Source organism: Carlito syrichta, unplaced genomic scaffold, assembly GCF_000164805.1.
Source record: "Carlito syrichta isolate Samal-C Ts95f unplaced genomic scaffold, Tarsius_syrichta-2.0.1 Scaffold82995, whole genome shotgun sequence".
NCBI lineage: Eukaryota > Metazoa > Chordata > Mammalia > Primates > Tarsiidae > Carlito > Carlito syrichta.
In genome coordinates, this window is record NW_007027091.1 from 36163 (window position 1) to 56178 (window position 20016).

At 37.1% G+C, this 20016-nt stretch overlaps 2 protein-coding genes across 2 annotated transcripts in view; one reads left to right on the plus strand and one right to left on the minus strand.

The window, feature by feature from the left end:
- GSK3B (glycogen synthase kinase 3 beta) overlaps positions 1 to 20016 on the plus strand; it is a gene marked incomplete at its 5' end in the record, with an annotated part of 141694 nt that overhangs the window by 8838 nt on the left and 112840 nt on the right. The window contains one exon of the mRNA XM_021711357.1: positions 17040 to 17123. Within this exon, the coding sequence (XP_021567032.1) occupies positions 17040 to 17123 (84 nt within the window). The remainder of the gene's footprint in view (positions 1 to 17039; positions 17124 to 20016) is intronic.
- On the minus strand, positions 1276 to 2183 carry LOC103258327 (40S ribosomal protein S4, X isoform-like). The gene has a single exon (XM_008056003.1). The coding sequence runs from the start codon at positions 2135 to 2137 to the stop codon at positions 1346 to 1348; it is 792 nt and encodes a 263-aa protein (XP_008054194.1). The 5' UTR covers positions 2138 to 2183; the 3' UTR covers positions 1276 to 1345.

The window sequence follows — 20016 nt, forward strand, 5'->3', positions numbered from 1 at the left end:
ACTCACCTCAGCCTCCCAAAGGCGCGGGATTACAGGCTGAGCCACTGAGCCCGGCCTTGTGTTTTAATTTTAATTGTAATTGTTTATTCCTAGTATATAAGAAAACAGTTGACCGTTTGTACTTTGATTATATATCCTGCAATCTTATTATAATTGCTTATTCATTCCAGGCTTGTTGTTTAATGTTATTGAGTCTTTGAGATTTTCCTTTTAGACAGCCATGTCATCTGTGAAAAAAGACAGGTTTGCTCTTTCCTTACCAATCTGTATAGGCCCCCCCCACATATTTTTTTTGGCTTATGGCATCTTATACAGTTTTGAATAGGAGTGGTGAGAGGGTACATTCTTGACTTGTTTCTGATCTTAGTGGTAAAGCATCTACTTTTTCACCATTAAGTATAATGTTAGCTATAGGTTTTTGTAGATGTTCTCTCTCAAGTTGAAGTTTTCCTCTATTTCTAGTTTGCTGCAAGTTTTTATTATGAATGGGTTTTAAATGGTCAAATGCTTTTTCTGCATCTGTAGCTATGATCAGATGACTTAAATTAATTAGTCTGTTGATCTGATGATTTATATTAATTGTTAGATGAGAGCGGGCGTGTTCAGTGTGATATGGTCATAATTAATTAATTAAACCAGTCTTGCATACTTGAAATAAATCCCACTTGGTTGTGGTATATAATTCTTTTTTTTTTGTAGTTTTTTTTTTAATTAATATTTTTTATTATGGTTTTGTGGGGTACAGTTAAGGGTTAGGTATACAATTACATTTCATTCAGGCACCCTGTTGATAAGAGGTGTTTTCCCATCCCCGGACAGATATTTGCTACTTGTAGTTGTTTTTTTAAAATAAATTTTTAAGTTTTAGATTCAGGGGTACACGTGTGGATTTGTTGCATGGACATATTGTGTAGTGGTGAGGATTGAGTCTAAGGTGGCCCATTCCCCAGATAGTAAACATTATACCTTGTAGGTAGTTTCTGAACCCTAACTCCCCTCCCACCACTCCCTTTTTAGTGTCCCCAGTGTCTATTATTTCCATCCCTATGACCATTTAGCTCCTGCATCTGAGTGAGAACATGCAGTATTTGGTTTTCTGTTTCTGAGTTAGTTTATTTAGGATGATGATCTCCAACTCTATCCATATTGCTGCAAAGGACATGATTTCAATTCTTTTTATGGCTGTATAATTCTTTTTATACATTGTTGGATTCAGTTTGCTAATATTTCGTTGCAGATTTTTGCATCTATGTTAGAGCTGTTGGTCTATAGTTGTTTTTTTTTTTTTCACACTGTGTTATCTTTAATTAGGTAAAGATCTTTTTAACACGTCACAGAGACCATTTCACCCACTGCTCTGTTTGGCTGCCAGTCTTTTGTCTCTCTCTTCAGCAATGGTGAGGCGGATACCTTTTCCTCGGGGAAGAGAAATCCATGGTTTGTTACCTTTGCCAATAACAAAAATGTTGGAGAGCCGAGTGGCAAAGCTGTTGCCATTGGCATCTTTTACATGAACCACATCAAAAGATCCAGGATGTCTTTCTCTGTTGGTGATCACACCAATTCTTCCCAGGTTAGCACCTCCAGTCACCATACACAGGTTACCAGTGTCAAACTTGATAAAATCAGTAATTTTGCCAGCCTCCAAATCAACCTGAATGGTGTCATTCACCTTGATAAGGGGATCAGGGTAGCGGATGGTGCGAGCATCATGAGTCACCAGATGAGGAATTCCTTTTGTGCCCACAAAGATCTTTCTTACTTTGCACAACTTGTACTTGGCCTCCTCAGGTGTGATACGATGAACAGCAAACCGACCCTTGGTGTCATAGATCAGGCGGAAGTTCTCTCCAGTCTTGTCGATGCTGATGACATCCATAAAACCAGCAGGGTAGGTTATATCAGTTCGGACCTTGCCATCGATCTTAATGAACCGCTGCATGCAGATCTTTTTTACTTCATCTCCAGTCAGAGCATACTTAAGTCTGTTTCTTAGAAAAATGATGAGAGGAAGACATTCTCTCAGCTTGTGGGGAACAGTGGATGGACGAGGAGCAAACACACCAGTCAATTTATCCAGCATCCAATGCTTTGGAGCTGCTACCCGCTTCAGATGCTTCTTGGGACCACGAGCCATGGCTGTGCAGGACACGGAAAGAGGGCCGCCTTCTTCCGGTGCGCGGAGAAATGAGGGGTCTATAGTTTTTATATAATGTTTTTGACTGATTTGGAGTTATTTTTATTATTTTTTGGTGGAAAGAAGTGGTCCAGATTCAGTCTTTTACAAGTGAATATCCAGTTGTTCAACGCTTCATTTGTTGAAAAATCTATTCTTATTTAATTGTCTTAGCACCCTTGTAAACATTTGTTGACTATAAATGTAAGCATTTCCAGACTGTAAATTTTATTTCATTGATTTATTTGTCCTTAATACCAGTATCACATTGTTTTGATTATTTTACCTTTGCAACCTTTGATTACTTTAGCTTTGTAAAGAGTTACAAAGTCATGAAATATGATTCCTTTAACTTTTTTCTTCTTTATCAAGATTACTTTTACTATTCTGAGTCCCTTGCATTTGAATTTTAGAATTATCTTATCAATGTTTTTTTAAAAATTGATTATTATTATTATTTAGATACAAAGGGTACATGTGCAGGTTTATTACATAGATATATTGCATGATGATGAGGTTTGGACTTCTGTTGTGCCCATCACCAAGTTGATGGATATGGTACTACATGGGACTCTGTGGGCAGTTTTTTTTTTTTTTAGTTGGAGTCTCACCCAGTCGCCCAGGCTAAAGTGGCACACTCACAGCCACCACAGTAGCATCGACCTGCTGGGCTCTGGTGATCCTTCCGCCTCAGCCTTCCAAGTAACTGGAACTACAGGTGTACGCTACCACGCCCAGCTAATTTTTTTTATTTATTGTAGAGATGAGGTCTCGCCTGCCCAGGCTGGTCGCGAACCCGCGAGCTCAGGCAATCCTGTGGGCAGTTTTTAATCCTTACTCCTCTCCCTCCCTCTCCCTTTTAGGAGTGCCCCAGTGTCTGTTATTCCCATCTTTGTGCCCATGTGTATTCATTGTTTATCTCTTAGTCATTAGGGAGAACGTGTGGTATTCCGTTTTCTGTTTCTCTGATAGTTCGCTTAGAATGAGGTCTGTAGCTAAATCCATGTTGCTGCCGAGAACATGATTTTGTTCTTGTTCTTACATGGTGTATATGTACCACATTTTCGTTATCCAGTCCATTGTTGATGGGAACTTTAGTTAGTTCCATGTTTTTGCTGTTGTGGTTAGTGCTTTGATAAACATGTGATTGTAGGTGTCTTTCTGGTAGAGTGATTTGTGCTCCTTTGTGTATGTACCCAGTAGTGGGATTGCTGTGTTGAATGGTAACTCTATTTTTACTTCTTTGAGAAATCTCAGAACTGCTTTCCACAGGAGTGACCTAGTTTACATCCTCGCCAATGATGAGAAAAGCATTCTCTTTTCTCCGCAACCTTCCAAAATGTGGTGTGTCACAGTGATTTATTTGCATGTCTTGAGTCATCTTTGCTTCCCGGGGCTAAAAATTCCATTTGGTTATGGTGTATGATTCTTTTAATGTGCTGCTGAGTTTGGTTTGCTAATACTTTATTGAGAATTTTTAAATTCATGTTTTATCAGCATATTATATTGGCCTGTGTTTTCTTTCCTTTTAGTGTCTTTGTCTGATGTTGGTATCAGGGTGATGCTAGCCTCATAAAAGGAGTTTAGAAGTGTTCTCTCACTTCTGCTTTTTTGGGAAGAGTTTAAGAAGGATTAGTATAAATCCTTCTTTAAATGTTTGGCAGATTTCACCTATGAAGCTATCTGGAACAGGGCTTTTCTTTGTTGGGAGGTTTTTGGTTAATTATTAGTTTTTCTTGTTTGTTATTGGTCTGTTAAGTCTTTCTGTTTCTTCTTGATTCAGTTTTGATAAGTCATATATTTCTAGGACTTCGTTAATTTCTTCTAAATTCATTGGCGTACAATTATTAATAATAATTCCTTATGCTCTTTTTTATTTTATGGCATTCATTGTTTTTCTTTCTTTTTTTAATCTTAATTACTTCCGTTTTTTGTTTGTTTCTTAGTCCAGCTAAGGGCTTGTCAATTTTGTTTATCTTTTCAAAAAAACCACTTCTAGTATCATTAATTTTTTTATTGTTTTTTATTTTATATTTTATTTATTTCTGCTATTTGTTATTATTTCGTCCTTCTGCTAATTTTGAACTTAGTTTTTCTTTTTCTAGTTTAGATGTAAATTTGGATGGTCAATTTGAGATCTTTTTCTGATGTAGATGTTTCTCTCTATAAAACTTTTCTCTTCATACTCTTTTTGCTGTACTCTATAACTTTTGGTATGTGATTTTTAAAACATTTTATTTGTCTTGAAATATTTTCTAATTTTTCTTTTCTTTTTTATTTAAGAGACTGGCTCTTGCTCAGTCACTAAGTTGCTCAGGCTGGTTTCAAACCCCTGGGCTCAGACAGTCCTCTCACCTCTACCTCCCAAAGTGCTGGGGTTACAGGCATGAACCATTGCACCAGGCCTCATGTGCAGGTTTTTATGTGAACATGAATTCCCATTTCTATGGAATCTATGCCCAAGAGTGCAATTGCTGGGATGCTGGGTATATTTTGAAGGTAGATCCAGCAAGCTTTCTTAACAGATTAAATGTGAGATCAGAGAGAAAGATGAATCACGACTTCATGGTTTTGGGCCTGGAGAACATGGCAGGGGGTGGAGCAGGTTTAAGGAAGATCACAAATTTTACTTATGTCGTGTCAAGTTGAGGTATGTTAGACACAGAAGAATTATCAGGTAGACAGTTGATTTAAAAAGATTTTGTAGTTCACAGAATGTTTTAGGGGTATGCATTTGGGAGTAACCAGACCTTAAAGCTCCGAGACTAGAAGAGGTAATAGAGAAAGCTGAAAACAACTGAGAGACTAGATTCTTCTGGCTACTTTAATGTATAAAAACCAGGGAGAGCCGGGCTCGGTGGCTCAACCTGTAATCCCGCGCCTTTGGGAGGCGAGACCTCATCTCTACAATAAAATCAAAAAATTAGCCGAGCGTGGTAGTGTACGCCTGTAATTCCGGCTACTTGGAAGGCTGAGGCGGAAGGATCGCCAGAGCCCAGCAGGTCGAGGCTGCGGTGGCCGGGAGCGGCCACTGCCCTCCAGTCTGGGCGACCGAGTGAGACTCCAACTCAATAAACAAAACAAAACAAAACAAAACAAAAAAACCAGGGAGATTAGGAAGATGTATCAAAGGAAATTGTATATTTGGCCAGTGAGGAAGAAGGAAAAGAATTTAGTGTCCTGGAAGGTAATTGAAGAAAACATCTCAGATGGAGAGGGAGTGATCATTTTTGTGGAAACCATGGTTAGAACACATAGGCACATTCTCTGAAGTAACCTGAGATTAAGTTGTGTTGTAGTTCTAGTTTCTTCTCAATAAGAAAAATAGTTTTTGATTTTCAGAGTATGTATTCAGAAAGCATATGGTCTCAGAGAGGAATTTAATTCTGCATAAGCTCCGATTTGGTTTTTTTTTTTTTTTTGAGTTCGAGTCTCATTCTGTCCCTCAGACTGGAGTGCAGTGGCCGCTCCCGGCCACCGCAGCCTCGACCTGCTGGGCTCCGGCGATCCTTCCGCCTCAGCCCTCCAAGTAGCTGGAATTACAGGCATGCGCTACCACGCCTGGCTAATTTATTTTTTTTGATTTATTGTAGAGATGAGGTCTCGCTGCCCAGGTGGGTCTCAAACCGGCGGGCTCAGGCAATCCACTCACCTCAGCCTCCCAAAGGGGCGGGATTACAGGCTGAGCCACGGAGCCTGGCTTATAAGCTCCAATTTAATTGTTTGTTCTTTTCATGAAAAAATACTCTTTACTCTCTCTACATGGGAATGTTCTACCTCTTTTCAGAACTCTCACATTTTTTTTAATGTCTCTAATGTCAGTTAACATTTTCTTGTTATATGGTATCATTATTTGCATACTTGTATACTTATTTTGAATTGTAAGCTATTCTAATACCGAGATCCTGCTTTATTGTCATTGTATTCGCAACCATATAGTAATAAATAGAAGTTGGATGGAATTGAGTTACATTTCACTGGTAGTTAAGAGCATGGACTCTAACACGCCGTTTTAAACCTTGCCTCTGCTGTTTGCTAGCAAATTCTTTAAATTTTTCTATGCGTACATCCCCTCACAAGTTGGGATAATAATGTTGCCTACTTGATGGATTTCTGAAAACGATTAAATGAAGTTATGAAGATAAAGCTCTTATGTCAATAAGGGTACTTGACCTCAAACCTGGCAAAGTGGGTACCAGAGGGAGACCCAGACTTTACCTAATCCTGAATTGTATCCCACATCTTTAAAATGAAATATAAATTAAAAATCATCTAAAAAAAGAGAAGATAAAGCTCTTAACGTAGTGCCTGTCTCATAGTAAATTTTTAGTGTTCTGCAGTTTTGGGCCATGATTTTTTTGCTAATAAAATGCTATTATCACATTGTCTTTCAAAGATACAGGGTTAAAGGAATGTGTAGTAAATTGGCATTGATTTATGTGCTAGGACCTCTGAAAACTAAGCCTTCAAGAACCTGGTCCATATCTACTTTAGCAGTTCATATCAGCTGACAGGAGGTAGAAATTCTTTAGTTCCTTAGGCCCTGTAGATATCCTTTCTATTGTTTCTTTTCCATTTCCTTTCCTTTGCTGGGCAAGTAGTTTGTATAGCTAATTGGGGAAAGTAGTGTGCTTGAGTCCTGTTTATTGTTTCTATAAAATTGGGATTTTGTTATAGAAAATTTTAAGCCTAGATAGGCAGTATGCTATTTTATAACTGTAACTTACAGTTTTAATTTATGTACTAATTATAATAATGTAAAAGGAAAATGTCATAAATTTCAGAACATTAGTCCATCAATTTATATAGAAAGACCACTATGTGTATGCATTAAGTATAAAATTGAGATTGAATGTAAGGAACTTTTCTTTCTTGCCTTCTGGGGCAGGGGTTGGCAAACTGTGGGCCTGCCACTTGTTTTTGTAAATAAAGTTGTGTTGGAACAAGTCAAGAACTGCTTTTTTACTTCACTTTTAGAGTTGAGTAGTTGCAGCAGAGTCCATGTGGCCTACAAACCTGAAAAATTTGTTATCTGGCTCTTTATAGAAAATGTTTACTTACCCCTGTTCATAGGGTATTATTTTGGGGGCTCATCTCTTATAGCTTTCCTCACTCTCAGTCTCTTATATTGATTTATTTTCCTTTGTCTGCTTGAAGATTGGTATTCTCCAGAACCCTTTCTTGAATATCTTGCCTTTCTTGGGGCTTACATGATACTACTTTCTAGGTTCTACTTTTTGACTAATTCCTTTTTAGTATTTTTCATAGACTTTTCTGCTGCTGGAGAGTCTGGCCACTTCTTATTTTATAGGTTGAATATCTGAGTTCAAAATCCAAAATGCTCCAAAATCTGAAACTTTCTGAGCACTGACATTATGTAATGCTCAAAGGAGCGCCTATTGGAACATTTTGGATTTTGGATTTTCAGATTAGAAATGGCTTAACTTGTTAAGACTGCAAAATCTGGAAAAATCTTAAGTCCAGAACACTTTAAAAAAGTCCCAAGCATTTCAGATAAGGAATACTCTGTGTGGGCAGGTTCAAGAACCTGTGGCTTCAGCAGCCTCCCAGACCTCTTGTTATAGGGTAAGCTGAACATACCAGATTGCTTTTTGAACCTTTCTACTTCAGTGTCCCTTGGCCATTTCAAAATGAACGTGTCCCAAACTGAACCCATTCCCTTCTGCTTTCAGAGCTGCTTCCTTGGCCAGTAGCTGTCTACCGTGTTAATAGTCATGTGAGTCAGAAGCCTGATAGATACCACCTCCCCTCTTCCATGTACCAATCGAGTAGCAGTAGGTGATTAAATAACTGTTGCTTTTGCCCCTCAGACCAATTGTCTTCCTTCCATTTTCACCATTCCTACCTCAGTGCAGGTCCTAGTTTTATCTTTCTCCCTCCAACATTTAGAAACTTTTTTTCCCCCCGTATTCAGCGATCTTCTCAAATCTCTTGCTTAGAACATATCAGTAGGTTTTTATTGCTTGTAGTATGTAATCTCTTTAGCCTTGCATATAAGACCTTCCACTTGCCCCTTTGTAGAATTTAACAAGGTAATAAGTTTTTCTTAGCTTCTGTCCCTAAGTATCTGTAGCACTTTATGAGTGAACTTAGCTTAATAACATGTGCTATAAATATTTCATAATCTAATGGATTTTTGTATATTAGGGACTCCAGTTCTGACACAGTTGGTTTCAAAATATTTGTTCCCTTACACATTCTATGTGTGCAACAAAATGTCACACGTGCCCCATAAATATGTAGAATATTATATATCAATAAAAATATTTGTTGTGCACATGGAGTTATTTAGACGTGATATTTTAGCCAACTGTAGGGTCTTTGGGACAATGGAATTTACTGTGGAATCAAAGATTTAGAGATGGATTGAATACTTTTTCAGTCTTAGTGTGATTACTAAGGATGGATAATGGAATGTTGGATAACCCTTATTTTTTTATATGTGTTTTGGGAAAATATTATTTAAAGCAAAACCTTTGAAGTGAATCCTATTTTATGAAAGTGGAGCCTTCTGTGGTGGGGGAAAGATCTCCCAACAGAATAAAATTTGATGAAGAAGAAGATGCTGCTTACCGTACGCCCACAATGTTAAACTTGCTGGTTGCTTCTCCACCTAAAAGTTCACTTTTCCTTTATTGAACTTTACCCAGTGGCACATAAAATACCGTTCTGGGAATTTCTTGGTTCCATGCTTTTAGCTTCCAGAAATTGTTGTTGTTGTTCCCCCTCCTCCTCCTGTTCTTCTTGTCAGATTATATGAATAAAAACCTCAGTGTCTGCTTAGAGGTAGGATATATATTAATGATTATTGGTTAAAACAAAAGGATAATTTTTTCTTTTTGAATGATTGAGTTGGAGTCTCACTCTGTCTCCAGACTGTAATGCAGTGCCATGATCACGGCTTACTGCAGCCTCCATCCCCTGGGCTCAGGTGATCCTTCTGCCTCAGCCTCCCAAGTAGCTGGGACCGGTGCGTGCCACCATGCCTGGGTAATTTTTATTTTTTTACATAGACGAGGTCTGCTATGTCTCTTAGGCTAGTCTTGAACTCCTGGGTTCAAGCAGTCCTCTCAAAATGCTGGAATTATAGGTGTGAGCCACCGTACCTGACCAATTGTTCCTTTAAACGTGCCTTTCAATTTTTAAAAAATACTAGTGCGATATTTATTTTATCTTTAGTTGTCAGTTTGTTTTATAAAATGGGAATTATTAGTAAGAATCTAGTTTGCATGTATCCTTTTGCTCTTTTTATATTGGGGGAGATAAAGTGCCTTCATAAGATAGATCATTTACCACGATAGATTCCAAATTTTTAATTATGACCTTATAGTAAGAGATATATTTTACATTGTAGCCCTGTGCACAGAAAAATAACTAAAAGTTTGTGGAAAAGTCCTTACTCTTACCGCATGTTAAGTTCCCTCCCCTCCCCTCATCTTTCTTCTCTTCTCTTCTCCTTCCACACTCTTTTCTCAGTGTTGATTGGCTGCAGTCCATAGTTTGAAAAATAACTGGTACAGCAAGTCTGAAGGTAGAAGCAATAACAGAACCTGGGATAAAGTATTCTGCCCTGAGAGCTCTGTGGATGATACAGAATTCAGATTTTGCTCTTAAAATGCATATGCATAGTAAATTGGTTGAGCAAGGTGTATGAGTGTGTGCATGTATGTGTCTGTGTGGCTTTATGATGATATTGCATCAGGTATAATGTAATATCTGATTTCTGTAAGCTTTTTGTTTTGTTTTTAATTGGAGTCTCACTTTGTTGCCCAGGCTGGAGTGCAGTGGCATGCTCACAGTCACCCCATTGTCGACCTGCCGGAGTCAGGTGATCCCTTCCACCTCAGTCTTCCACGTAGCCAGAACTACAGGCACATGCCACCATGCCTGGCTAATTTTTTGATTTATTATAGAGACGAGGTCTCACCATGTTGCCCAGGCTGTTCTTAAACCCGCGGCGGGCTCAGACAGTCCTCTTGCTACAGCCTCCCAAAGTGCTGGGATTACAGTATAAGCTACTTTTGAAAAGCTTACTCTTTTATATAATACCATTGAACCATAGTTGTAAAAACAAAGCTAAGAAAATAAATAATAAATTCCAAAATTATTTGTAAGTATTATAGGAGAAGATTAGTGATGGCCTCATGAAAGAGGTGAGAGTTAAGTAGGCACTTAGAATGTGTAGGTGGGAGAGCGAGCCAAAACATTCCAGTGATAGTAAGTGTGATCAGTTACTCTCAATTAAGAATGAAATAGTGGCTGGGTTCCGTGGCTCCGCCTGTAATCTCGCGCTTTGGGAGGCCGAGGGGAGTAAATTGCCTGAACCCGCGGGTTCGAGACCCGCCTGGGCAACTTGTCGAGACCTCATCTCTACAATAAAAAAAAAAAAAAAAAAAAATTAGCCAGGCGTGGTAGTGCCTGCCTATAGTTCCAGCTACTTGGAAGGCTGAGGTGGAAAGATCACCGGAGCCCAGCAGGTCAAGGCTGCGGTGGCCGGGAGCGGCCACTGCACTCCAGTCTGGGCGACTGAGTGAGACTCCGACTCAAAAAAAAAGAATGAAATAGTATATTCAGGAAGAGTGAGAAGTAGGATCTAGCTGTAATGTAGAGTTCACAGTGGGCAGGAGTAGAAGATAAGAGTAAGCTGATAAAGAGGGTCCAGATCATGAAGTAATTTGACTATTTTGTGGGCAGTGTGGGTCTCTCTTAGTTTTGCCTGCTAATAACATTTGCACTTCTTTCTCTCTCCCTCTCTATCCTTCATCTTTCCCTTTTGCCTGCACATAACATTTGTCACTCCACCTCTCTTCTGGGGACTGTTTGCATGGTATATTTTCCATCGTTTTACTTTCAAGCTATTTATGTCTTTGAATTGCTAGAGATAGAAATTGTAGCTTTCTTTTTTGTCCAACCTGACATCTGTCTTTTGATTGTATGCTTAGTTCATTCACATTTCATGTAGTGTTTGATGTGGTTGGAATTACCTGTGTCATTTTGCACTGTTTTCTATTGTTTCTTTTGTTCTTCTGTCCTCATTTACTGCCTTCTTTGGTGCTGAACAGGTATTTCTTAGTGTGTTATCTTATGCCTGGTGTTGATTGTTAACATTAAAAAAATTATTTTCTTAGTGATTGCTCTAGGGTTTACAGTTTGCATTTCATCACAGTTTACTTCAGGTTACTACTGATTTAATTTCAGTATGATATAGCTTTATTTTCTTCCTCCTCCTTGGTAATGTTATTGCCAGATGTATTACATCTATCTATGTTATAAATTCATCAGTACACTGTAGTTTTGGGGGTTTTTTTTGTTTTTTTTGTTTTTTTTTAGTTGGAGTCTCACTCTGTTGCCTAGATTGGAGTGCAGTAGCACACTCACAGCCACCCCAGCGTCGACCTGCTGAGCTCCGGCGATCCTTCTGCCTCAGCCTTCCAAGTAGCTGCAACTACAGACGTGTACTACCATACCCAACTAATTTTTTGATTTATTGTGGAGATGCAGGCTCAGGCAGTCTTCTCACCTTGGCCTCCCAAAGTGCTGGGATTATAGGCTTGAGCCACCGTGCCTGGCCAATACACTGTTTTTATTGCTTATGTCTTTGAATGAAATTAAGGAAAGAAACTAACGCTTTAATCTTTTATATTTTCTCATTTATATTTAATATTTTTGGTGCACTTCATTTCTCCTTGTGGATTCAAATTATTTGGGGTTTTTTTCCAGCTTCAGGGACTTGTTCTAGTATTTTGTATAAGAAAGTCTTCTAAATAGCATTATTATATTTGGGGTTTATTGAGCTTCGTGGTTTGATAGATTGTTTTTCAACATATTTGGGAAGCTTTCAGCCATTATTTCTTCAAACTTTTTTCCTCTTTTTTCTTTTTCCTCTTTTTTCTGTTATTCTGTTACCACCTCTACACATATGTTGATATGTGTGATGTTAATGTCGGAAGTCTCTGAGACTATTCATTTTTTTGCATTGTTTTTTTGGTTTTTTTGTTGGACAAATTCTACTTTTCTATTTTCAAGTTCAGTTTTTTTTAATGCCACCTCAATTATCTCTTGAATCTATAGTGAATCTTTCATTTTTATTATACTTTTCAACTCTAGCTAATTCCCTTGTTTTAAGTTAGTATCCTTTATTGAGATTCCCTATTTGTTGTGTAATTGTCATATTTTTCTTTTATTTTTAAAATGTGACTCTTAATTTTTTGAACTTAATTATAATAGCTGCTTTGTAGTCTGTCTGCTAAGTCCAGTAACTGTGTCTACCCAGAATCAATTTCTGTTGACTGCTTTTTTTTTTTTTAAACTCTGTGTATAGTTCAACTTTTCCTGTTGTTTCCCAGTGTTTTTGAATTGGATATTTTAGATAATATATTGTAGCAACTCTAAGCTCTGATTTTTTTTTTTTTAACCTCCTGAAGGTGGTTTTTAGAATCCCTGAAATTCTTTGTTAACCCTTTTTTACCCTGATTTTCTAGGGGTTGACCATTTGTCTGCATAGCTTTGTGATGTATAAATTATTGTTCTGAGATTGTGCTCAAACATCTGGAGTTTATGAGACTGTCCTCGTTTTGTGATGATTCTGTATGTGGGGTTGGTAGTACATTCAAAATTCAGACAGTTTTCAAATTAACCTCGGCTTTTACTTTCTCTGAGGCCCTCTTGGGTCTCTCCTGTATATGTGTACAACCTGTTAATTAGCTGGGGCTGTATGGAAACTTATTTAGGCCCTCTGTGCTTCTCTCATTTCTAGAATCTCCCTGTTAAATTTCTGAGTGTCCTGCTAGTCTATCATTTTCTGCAGCTGGGACTGCAGCCTCAGTGTGGCAGAACTGTCTCTCTTTGTGTCCTATCAAATTTGTTTTTGGGTTTGTTTTTTTTGAGTTGGAGTCTCACTCAGTCGCCCAGACTGGAGTGCAGTGACTGCTCCTGGCCACTGCAGCCTCAACCTGCTGGGCTCCGGTGATCCTTCCACCTCAGCCTTCCGAGTAGCCGGAATTACAGGCACGCGCTACCACGCCCGGCTGTTTTTTTGATTTATTGTAGAGATGAGGTCTCGCCAAGTTGCCCAGGTGGGTCTCGAACCTTCAAGCTTAGGCAATTCACTCGCCTTGGCCTCCCAAAGCGCGGAATTACAGGCTGAGCCACCGAGCCCGGCCCAAATTTGGTATTTTTATTGCCAGTGTCACGAAATAGGGGTTTTTGCTCTCTGTTCTAAATAATAGACCCCTCTAGAAGCAAAAAAATTCTTGGTTTTCCCAGCTAACCTTGCTCTGGTAAATGAGGCTTGAGTGGTGGGGGAGAACAGTAGCATCCTCTGGCAAGAAGACCACTTTCTTCCACTCTCCTAACTATAATGTTTAGCAGCATTTTCATGAATAAATGCTTCTCAATTTGTTGTTGCCTTTGATTGATTTCCAGAGCTCTGAAATGGTTGTTTTCTACAATGTAGTTCAGTTTTTTGGGTGTTTTGAGGGAATGGATTTGCTGATCATTCCACTAAAGCTGGAAATTTTAAAAATTTTCTGACTTCTTAATACCCTGTGCCCCCTACATCCACTTTAATTCAATCTAGTCAGGTTTTTTTCACCATTGTTCTACAGAAATCATTCTTGTAAGTCACCAGCATCCTATATTTGCTATATCAGTTGTCATTTTCCTGCTTTTATCTTAATCTCTCAACAGCTTTTGACATAAATCAGTTTACTTTTTCTGAAAACTCTTTATCTATTTGACCTCTAAGATACTTTCTCCTGTTTTCCTCCTACTTCGTTAACTGCTCTGTTCTATCTATTTTTTTTCATTACATGATTTTTTTTTTTTTTCGGAATAAACTAATAAACTTCTTTAGGTGATACCATCAAGTCCCCTTACACAGATGACCCACAAATGTATTTTCCCAGTCTTAACTTCTACCCTGAACCTCATTTGGATGTCTAATAAGGATTTCAAAGTTAATATATAAAAACCAGAACTCTTGATCTACTTCGTCTATCAAATCTATTCCCTTCAATTTTTAGAATGTTCTTCTGAAAGATTTATCTGATTGTATTGATTTCCTGGTCAAAACCTCCATTGACTTCCCTTTACATTTAGAGTGAAATTTGGTTTCTTAACATGGTTGATTAGGATTTGTACAATACTGTCCCTGTCTCCTCTCTGAACTTAACTCTTCCCTCTCTACCGATACCCAGAATGATGTTACAATATTATCCTTCTGGCTATTTCTTGAATATGCCAAGCCCACATTTAGGTTTTTCCTGTAACCTCAGTGTTCTTCCCTCAGATCTTCACATGGTTCTCACCTTCATATCATTCAGTTTTGTGTTCGTATCTTACCTTTTTCATAAGGTTTTCTCTGACTTCCCTATCTAAAATATAGCCCCCTTTCTCTATTATGTTCTGACTGCTTACTCTGCATGAAAATATATTGTTTGTTTGCTCTTCGTTCTCCTCCATAGATTGTACTTTTCATGAGATTAAGAACTTTGTTAGTCTTGTTCATTACCATATCCTTAACATGGAATGGTGCCTGGTATAGACTAGTATACTATATTTATGGAATAACAGTGTTTTCTACAGAATTGGTATGCCATTAGTCAACTAATAAAGAAAGATTCCATAAAAATGGCTAGGATTGGGAAAGTTGTGTATTTAAAAGCATCTTAAACATGAACTTTTTTTGGCCTAACATTGGCTTGATTAATACTTTCAGAAATTGTTCAATTAAATTTATATTTTGGATATTTTAGGAAATTTTAAGATGAGCAAAAACATAAGCCTTCTTTCTAAAGTAATACAATATGAACACAAGAGTAAATGTAGGTGAATGTTTAGGTCCTTGTTCCTTGGCCCCTATGTATCCCCACTTTGTACTTGCTTCACTTAGGCAGGCATTTTTAAAAATCAAAAGTAGTAAGCACAATCTTACACAGTTTCTGTTATCTGCAAATTTAATAACTCTCTGTTACCTTGGTTAATGAGTTTGGATAAATAGGTAGCCAAGTTATGTTAAAAACAATCTTAATAGCTGTATATTATGAGAGGAGTAAGTTCTGATTTACTAGCAGTTCTCCTTTAAAGCTAGCTACCAAAGTGTGAATTGGTAAAGTATAAAAATACTTTCAGAAATGGCTTCAATTTGGAATGAAAGTAAACACAGTTTTGATATTGGTAAAATTTTCTGTGTCCTTTCTACAACAGTCAACAATTAAGAGTCCGACATCGGATGGGGCACAGTAACTCACACCTGTAATCCCAACACTTTGGGAGGCCAAGACAAGAGGATTGCCTGAGCCCAGGGGTTCAAGATCAGCCTGGGCAACTTAGTGAGACCTCATCTCTACAATAAATCAAAAAATTAGCCAGACATGGTGGCACACACCTGTGGTTCCAGCTACTTGGAAGTCTGAGGTGGAAGGATCACCTGAGCCCAGCATGTCGAGGATGTGGTGGCCATAAGCATGCCGCTGTCCTCCAGCCTGGGTGACAGAGTGAGATGAGACTGACTAAAAAAAATGACATCAGTTTTTATCTTTGTTAAAGCAGTTGTACTGTATTTTCTGTGTTTATTGCTTTACTTATAAGCATGTTATAAAAAGTAATGGAATGAAAGATGTCTTTTATAAGGCTTTTAAATATCACTGTCTACATAAGCCCAGCTCTGAAGGTCAGTTTAAAGGAACATTCACTTATTTCTGCTCTCATCTTGGAAGAACTACAAGAAGAACTACACCCCAATCTTTCTCTTCAGAGGAAGTTCCTGGAAGAACTACATCTAGGAAGAACTCTAGGATAGTTCTGATTGTCTGGCTCATTGACCTGCATCCCCCACTCCCTTCCTTTTGGGCCTCTTTTCTAATCATAACAGCATTTATTCCCAGGTATATACTTTATGTTTTGTAGCACTTCTAAATCACTATTTTAACTAAAACTTTATTTTTTGACCACACAGCTGATATTTTGGTATTCTTTCTCTGTAATGTAATTTGGCTTTTATTAACTGAATTTCTGACTGCCAAGTATCCTCTTTGTTAATATACAGTCTATAAAATTGACTGTTGCTAAGTATATCATATTAAGAAATCATCATACTATTTAGTGTTTTCTTTTCATGAAGCATGAATATAACTTTGAAACTTCCCAAAGGGAAAATTATTTGTGGAGTCTATGAATCTATAAGGACTGTGCAGTTTCTGTGAAGCCCTATTTTAACTATTTCTAAAACTTAATAGCCGAACACTTTTTGTGGAGTTGATGCTCGGTTTTTTTCATGTGCCTTAGAAAGCAAATAGGCTTGTAAGAGGTTTCTTTAACCCCAAATTTATGTGTCTGGTGAGAAGTTTAAATTTTTTATTAGCAAAAAGTTACATTAATAACAGCTTTTTTGAGATCTTTTACAAACGGTGACCAGTACTTTTAAAGCTATTTGTGGTAAAGTATCAGTTTTTACAATTTTCAAATCATCAAAGACTATTAGTTCGTTGAGAAACAATACAAATGAATTGCTGAAATAGTGAAATTTTAAAAAGCATAAAATATAGGTCCCAATTCTTAGTATTATATCCATAAATATAAATTTATTCTATCAAAGTGCTATAAAAGATTTTAAACACTTTTAATTTCTGTATTTGTCATATTACAGAGCCGTTCGTTACAAATAGTTTCTAGACTAGTAACATATAGTTTGCAGATTAATACCAGTCTACAGTTTATACTTTTTAGTAGCATTTATCTATAGTTTGTTGCTTATAGTGTTTAATGTTATTTCAGAAGTGTCTTGATCAATATATAAGTAGCTGTAATTAAAAAAAAATTTTTTTATATGTTTCCTTTCCAGAACCGAGAGCTCCAGATCATGAGAAAGCTAGATCATTGTAATATAGTCCGATTGCGATATTTCTTCTACTCCAGTGGTGAGAAGGTAGGTCTGACAGAAAGTGTGTACTGAATATTGTGATAAACGTGTTATTTTCCTAGAAATTAAATCCTCCCTCCCCTCCCTCCCTCATGAGACAATTTTGCTAGTTAAATGGCAAAACTCCAGAGCATAGGCCCCAGTACTTCTTATCCCAAGATTTGGTCGTTGAATATCTTTAGTTATATCAGGAAAGTGTTAATGAGAAGATAAAAGGAATGAGTTTTTAAAGGTTTTCTTCTTTTTTAAAACATCTGTCTTCAGTTTTCTCATATATTTTACTAAGATTTCCATGTTCCTTATGTGCTTGTGAAGGCTTCTGATAGTTAACCTATTTATTGGAGGGAGGAAAATTTACTCATTTTGTTAAGTGAAGTTGATTAGAGGGGAAGAGGAAGCAGAAGAATTTTGGTAGGACCAGAATGAGGGTTAAACATTGGGAAACAAGTTCAACCAACCTATTCCTGACCAGGGAAAAAAATAGTTTTACAGAGCTTATAAGTGGTCACTATTTCTCATCATGATGAAGTATATGAAAGCAAAGGCTAATTATAGAATGTGCAGTGAATCTCCACCACTCACCCTAATCTTTCTCTTCAGAGGTGCAATAACTAATGGAATTGGAAGCAAATAAAAATAAGACCAGTTTCTTCTGCTTTACTTTGGTCTTTTCTTTCTGCCTGTCATTGTCCCTTCTTTCCAGATTCATTCGTTCCTTACTGTTTTCTTTCACTAGTGTGGGGTGAAGTAGCAGGGCAGGTAACATACCATTTGATTTTTTTTTTTTTTTTTGACTAAATAAATATGACTTCGAATAAGTTCACTGTATATTTTGGATTTCAGATTTTATCATCTAAGAACATTTCAATCTAATGTTCTTAGATTAATACTTCTTAGTTTCTAGCTCATTGTTCTTATTACTGTTATATAACTGCTTTCTAGTGTAACAGTTTTTAATAATTTTTCATTAAATATTACTTAGACTATTTTCTTAGAAATTCTTTTTTGTAAAATGACAGAACCTGCAATATGGGATGATTCCTATGCATTAAGCCAGAATTGTGATTTATATGTCTATAGATATATCACTGGGATGTGTGTGTGTGTGTGTGTGTGTGTGTGTGTGTGTGTGTGTGTGAGAGAGAGAGAGAGAGAGAGAACAAGAACTACTATTTTTTAACCAGTGTAGTTAACTGCTAATTGGCCTTTATTGACACTTTTTTGTTGGTTGCTCTTTTTTTTTTTTTTTAAATTTTAAATGATAATTGATGCCTCTGCTTTATTAGGGACTATTTACCCTCATAACTATTTAAGCTTTTATATTTCTTTCTTTTTCTTTTCTGGTCCCACTCTAAGACTTTTATTTTATTATTTCTATTTATTTATTTATTTATTATTAGAGATAAGGTCTCACCAGGGTGCCCAGGCTGGTCTTGAACCCGTAGGCTCAGGAATCCTCTCACCTTGGCCTCCCAAAGTGCTGGGATTATAGGGGTGAACCATCGTGCCTGGCCTTTTATATTTTATTTTAAAGATGTAGGGCACAATTCAGTATTAGGCATTTAAGTGAACATTGTACAGGTAAAGTTTGGGCCTCCCTTTGGTCCCCACTTTGCCTGGTTTGAGATCAGGTACCCTTATTGATGTTGTGCCAGCTCTTATATTTCTAAACCCTGTTACTTGGTCCATGCTACCTTTTTTCCCCCCTACCAAGCTGCCTATTATTATCTTTAATCTTATCGTTTTGGCATGTCTTTACTTTTTCTCATCCTTTTAAATAAAATTATGGAGCATCTGTTATGTTCACGGCACTCTTACAGTGTGAGTTTGCATCTTCATGGTTTTTTGTTACTGGATGCTAGACATCATGAAATCTTTTTAGGTTTCTTAGAAAAATATCTAAATGTCTGAACTTCTTAGAAATCCTTAGAGGTGATTTATAGCTGAATGTGGCAACCCAGAATTATTTGTTCCATGAACCACTAGATTACATAAAAATTCATTTGCAAAAAAGGTCTTCTTATAAAGTCTCTAAAACATTTTCTCTTGATTGCTTATTTTAATTTATATAGCATTTTCTATATTAACATCAGGCATTGTTTTAATGGCTTGCAAATATTAGCTGATTTAATTCTTATGAAATTAAAGAGCAGAAAGGGAAGAATATCAGACCTTTTGAATGCAAGGCGTGTGATGGTATACCTGTCTGGTTTTGGTTTGATGGGAAGCCCCCATCACAGTCAGCTCTTACCTTAGTCTTGCATTAGGGGTGACAATTAACTGGCTGTTATCTACACAGATAACAGGATAACTTCCTCCTTGCTGTTGCCTTTAGCTTTCTACTTATCTTAAATGCTCTTATAGATAAAGAGCAATCAAGAGTCATTAACAAAGGTTAGCCTATAGGACAGTGAACCTTTGTCTATTATACTAAGAAATATACTTTGTAATATTTATCAGAATTTTTCCTTGAACATTGTAAATTTTCCAAAGTGAAAAAAAAGATACTTCCTAATTTGGGAGTAGCTTCATTAAACACAAAACAAAAAAAGAAAAGATGAAAGAAAGGAAAGTTGTGGTATATTGCCAAAAATAATGATCCTTCTTTGTCAAAAAAGTAGTTTTCTGAAGAGATGCAGAGATAAACAGGTTCAAGACTTCCCATAATCTCCCAGCCACCAACAATATACTTCTTTCCTCATTTATGATCAATTTTTCTGAATTGTTCCAGCAGCACTAATATCATCTAAGAAACCAAGTAATAAACTAGTTCTTCCCATAGGAGAAGATGCGTTCAGCTCTAGGGTTGAGCACTCAGGTTGGTTATGATCAGTTCTGACTCTCTAGGAATAGATTACTGCTGTTTAGAAAAATATCTAAATGTCTTTGAACTTACTAG

What these genes read in the sequence shown, in the direction of transcription:
- LOC103258327 (XM_008056003.1), bottom strand. Translation starts at nt 2,137, where the DNA reads ATGGCTCGTGGTCCCAAGAAGCATCTGAAGCGGGTAGCAGCTCCAAAG.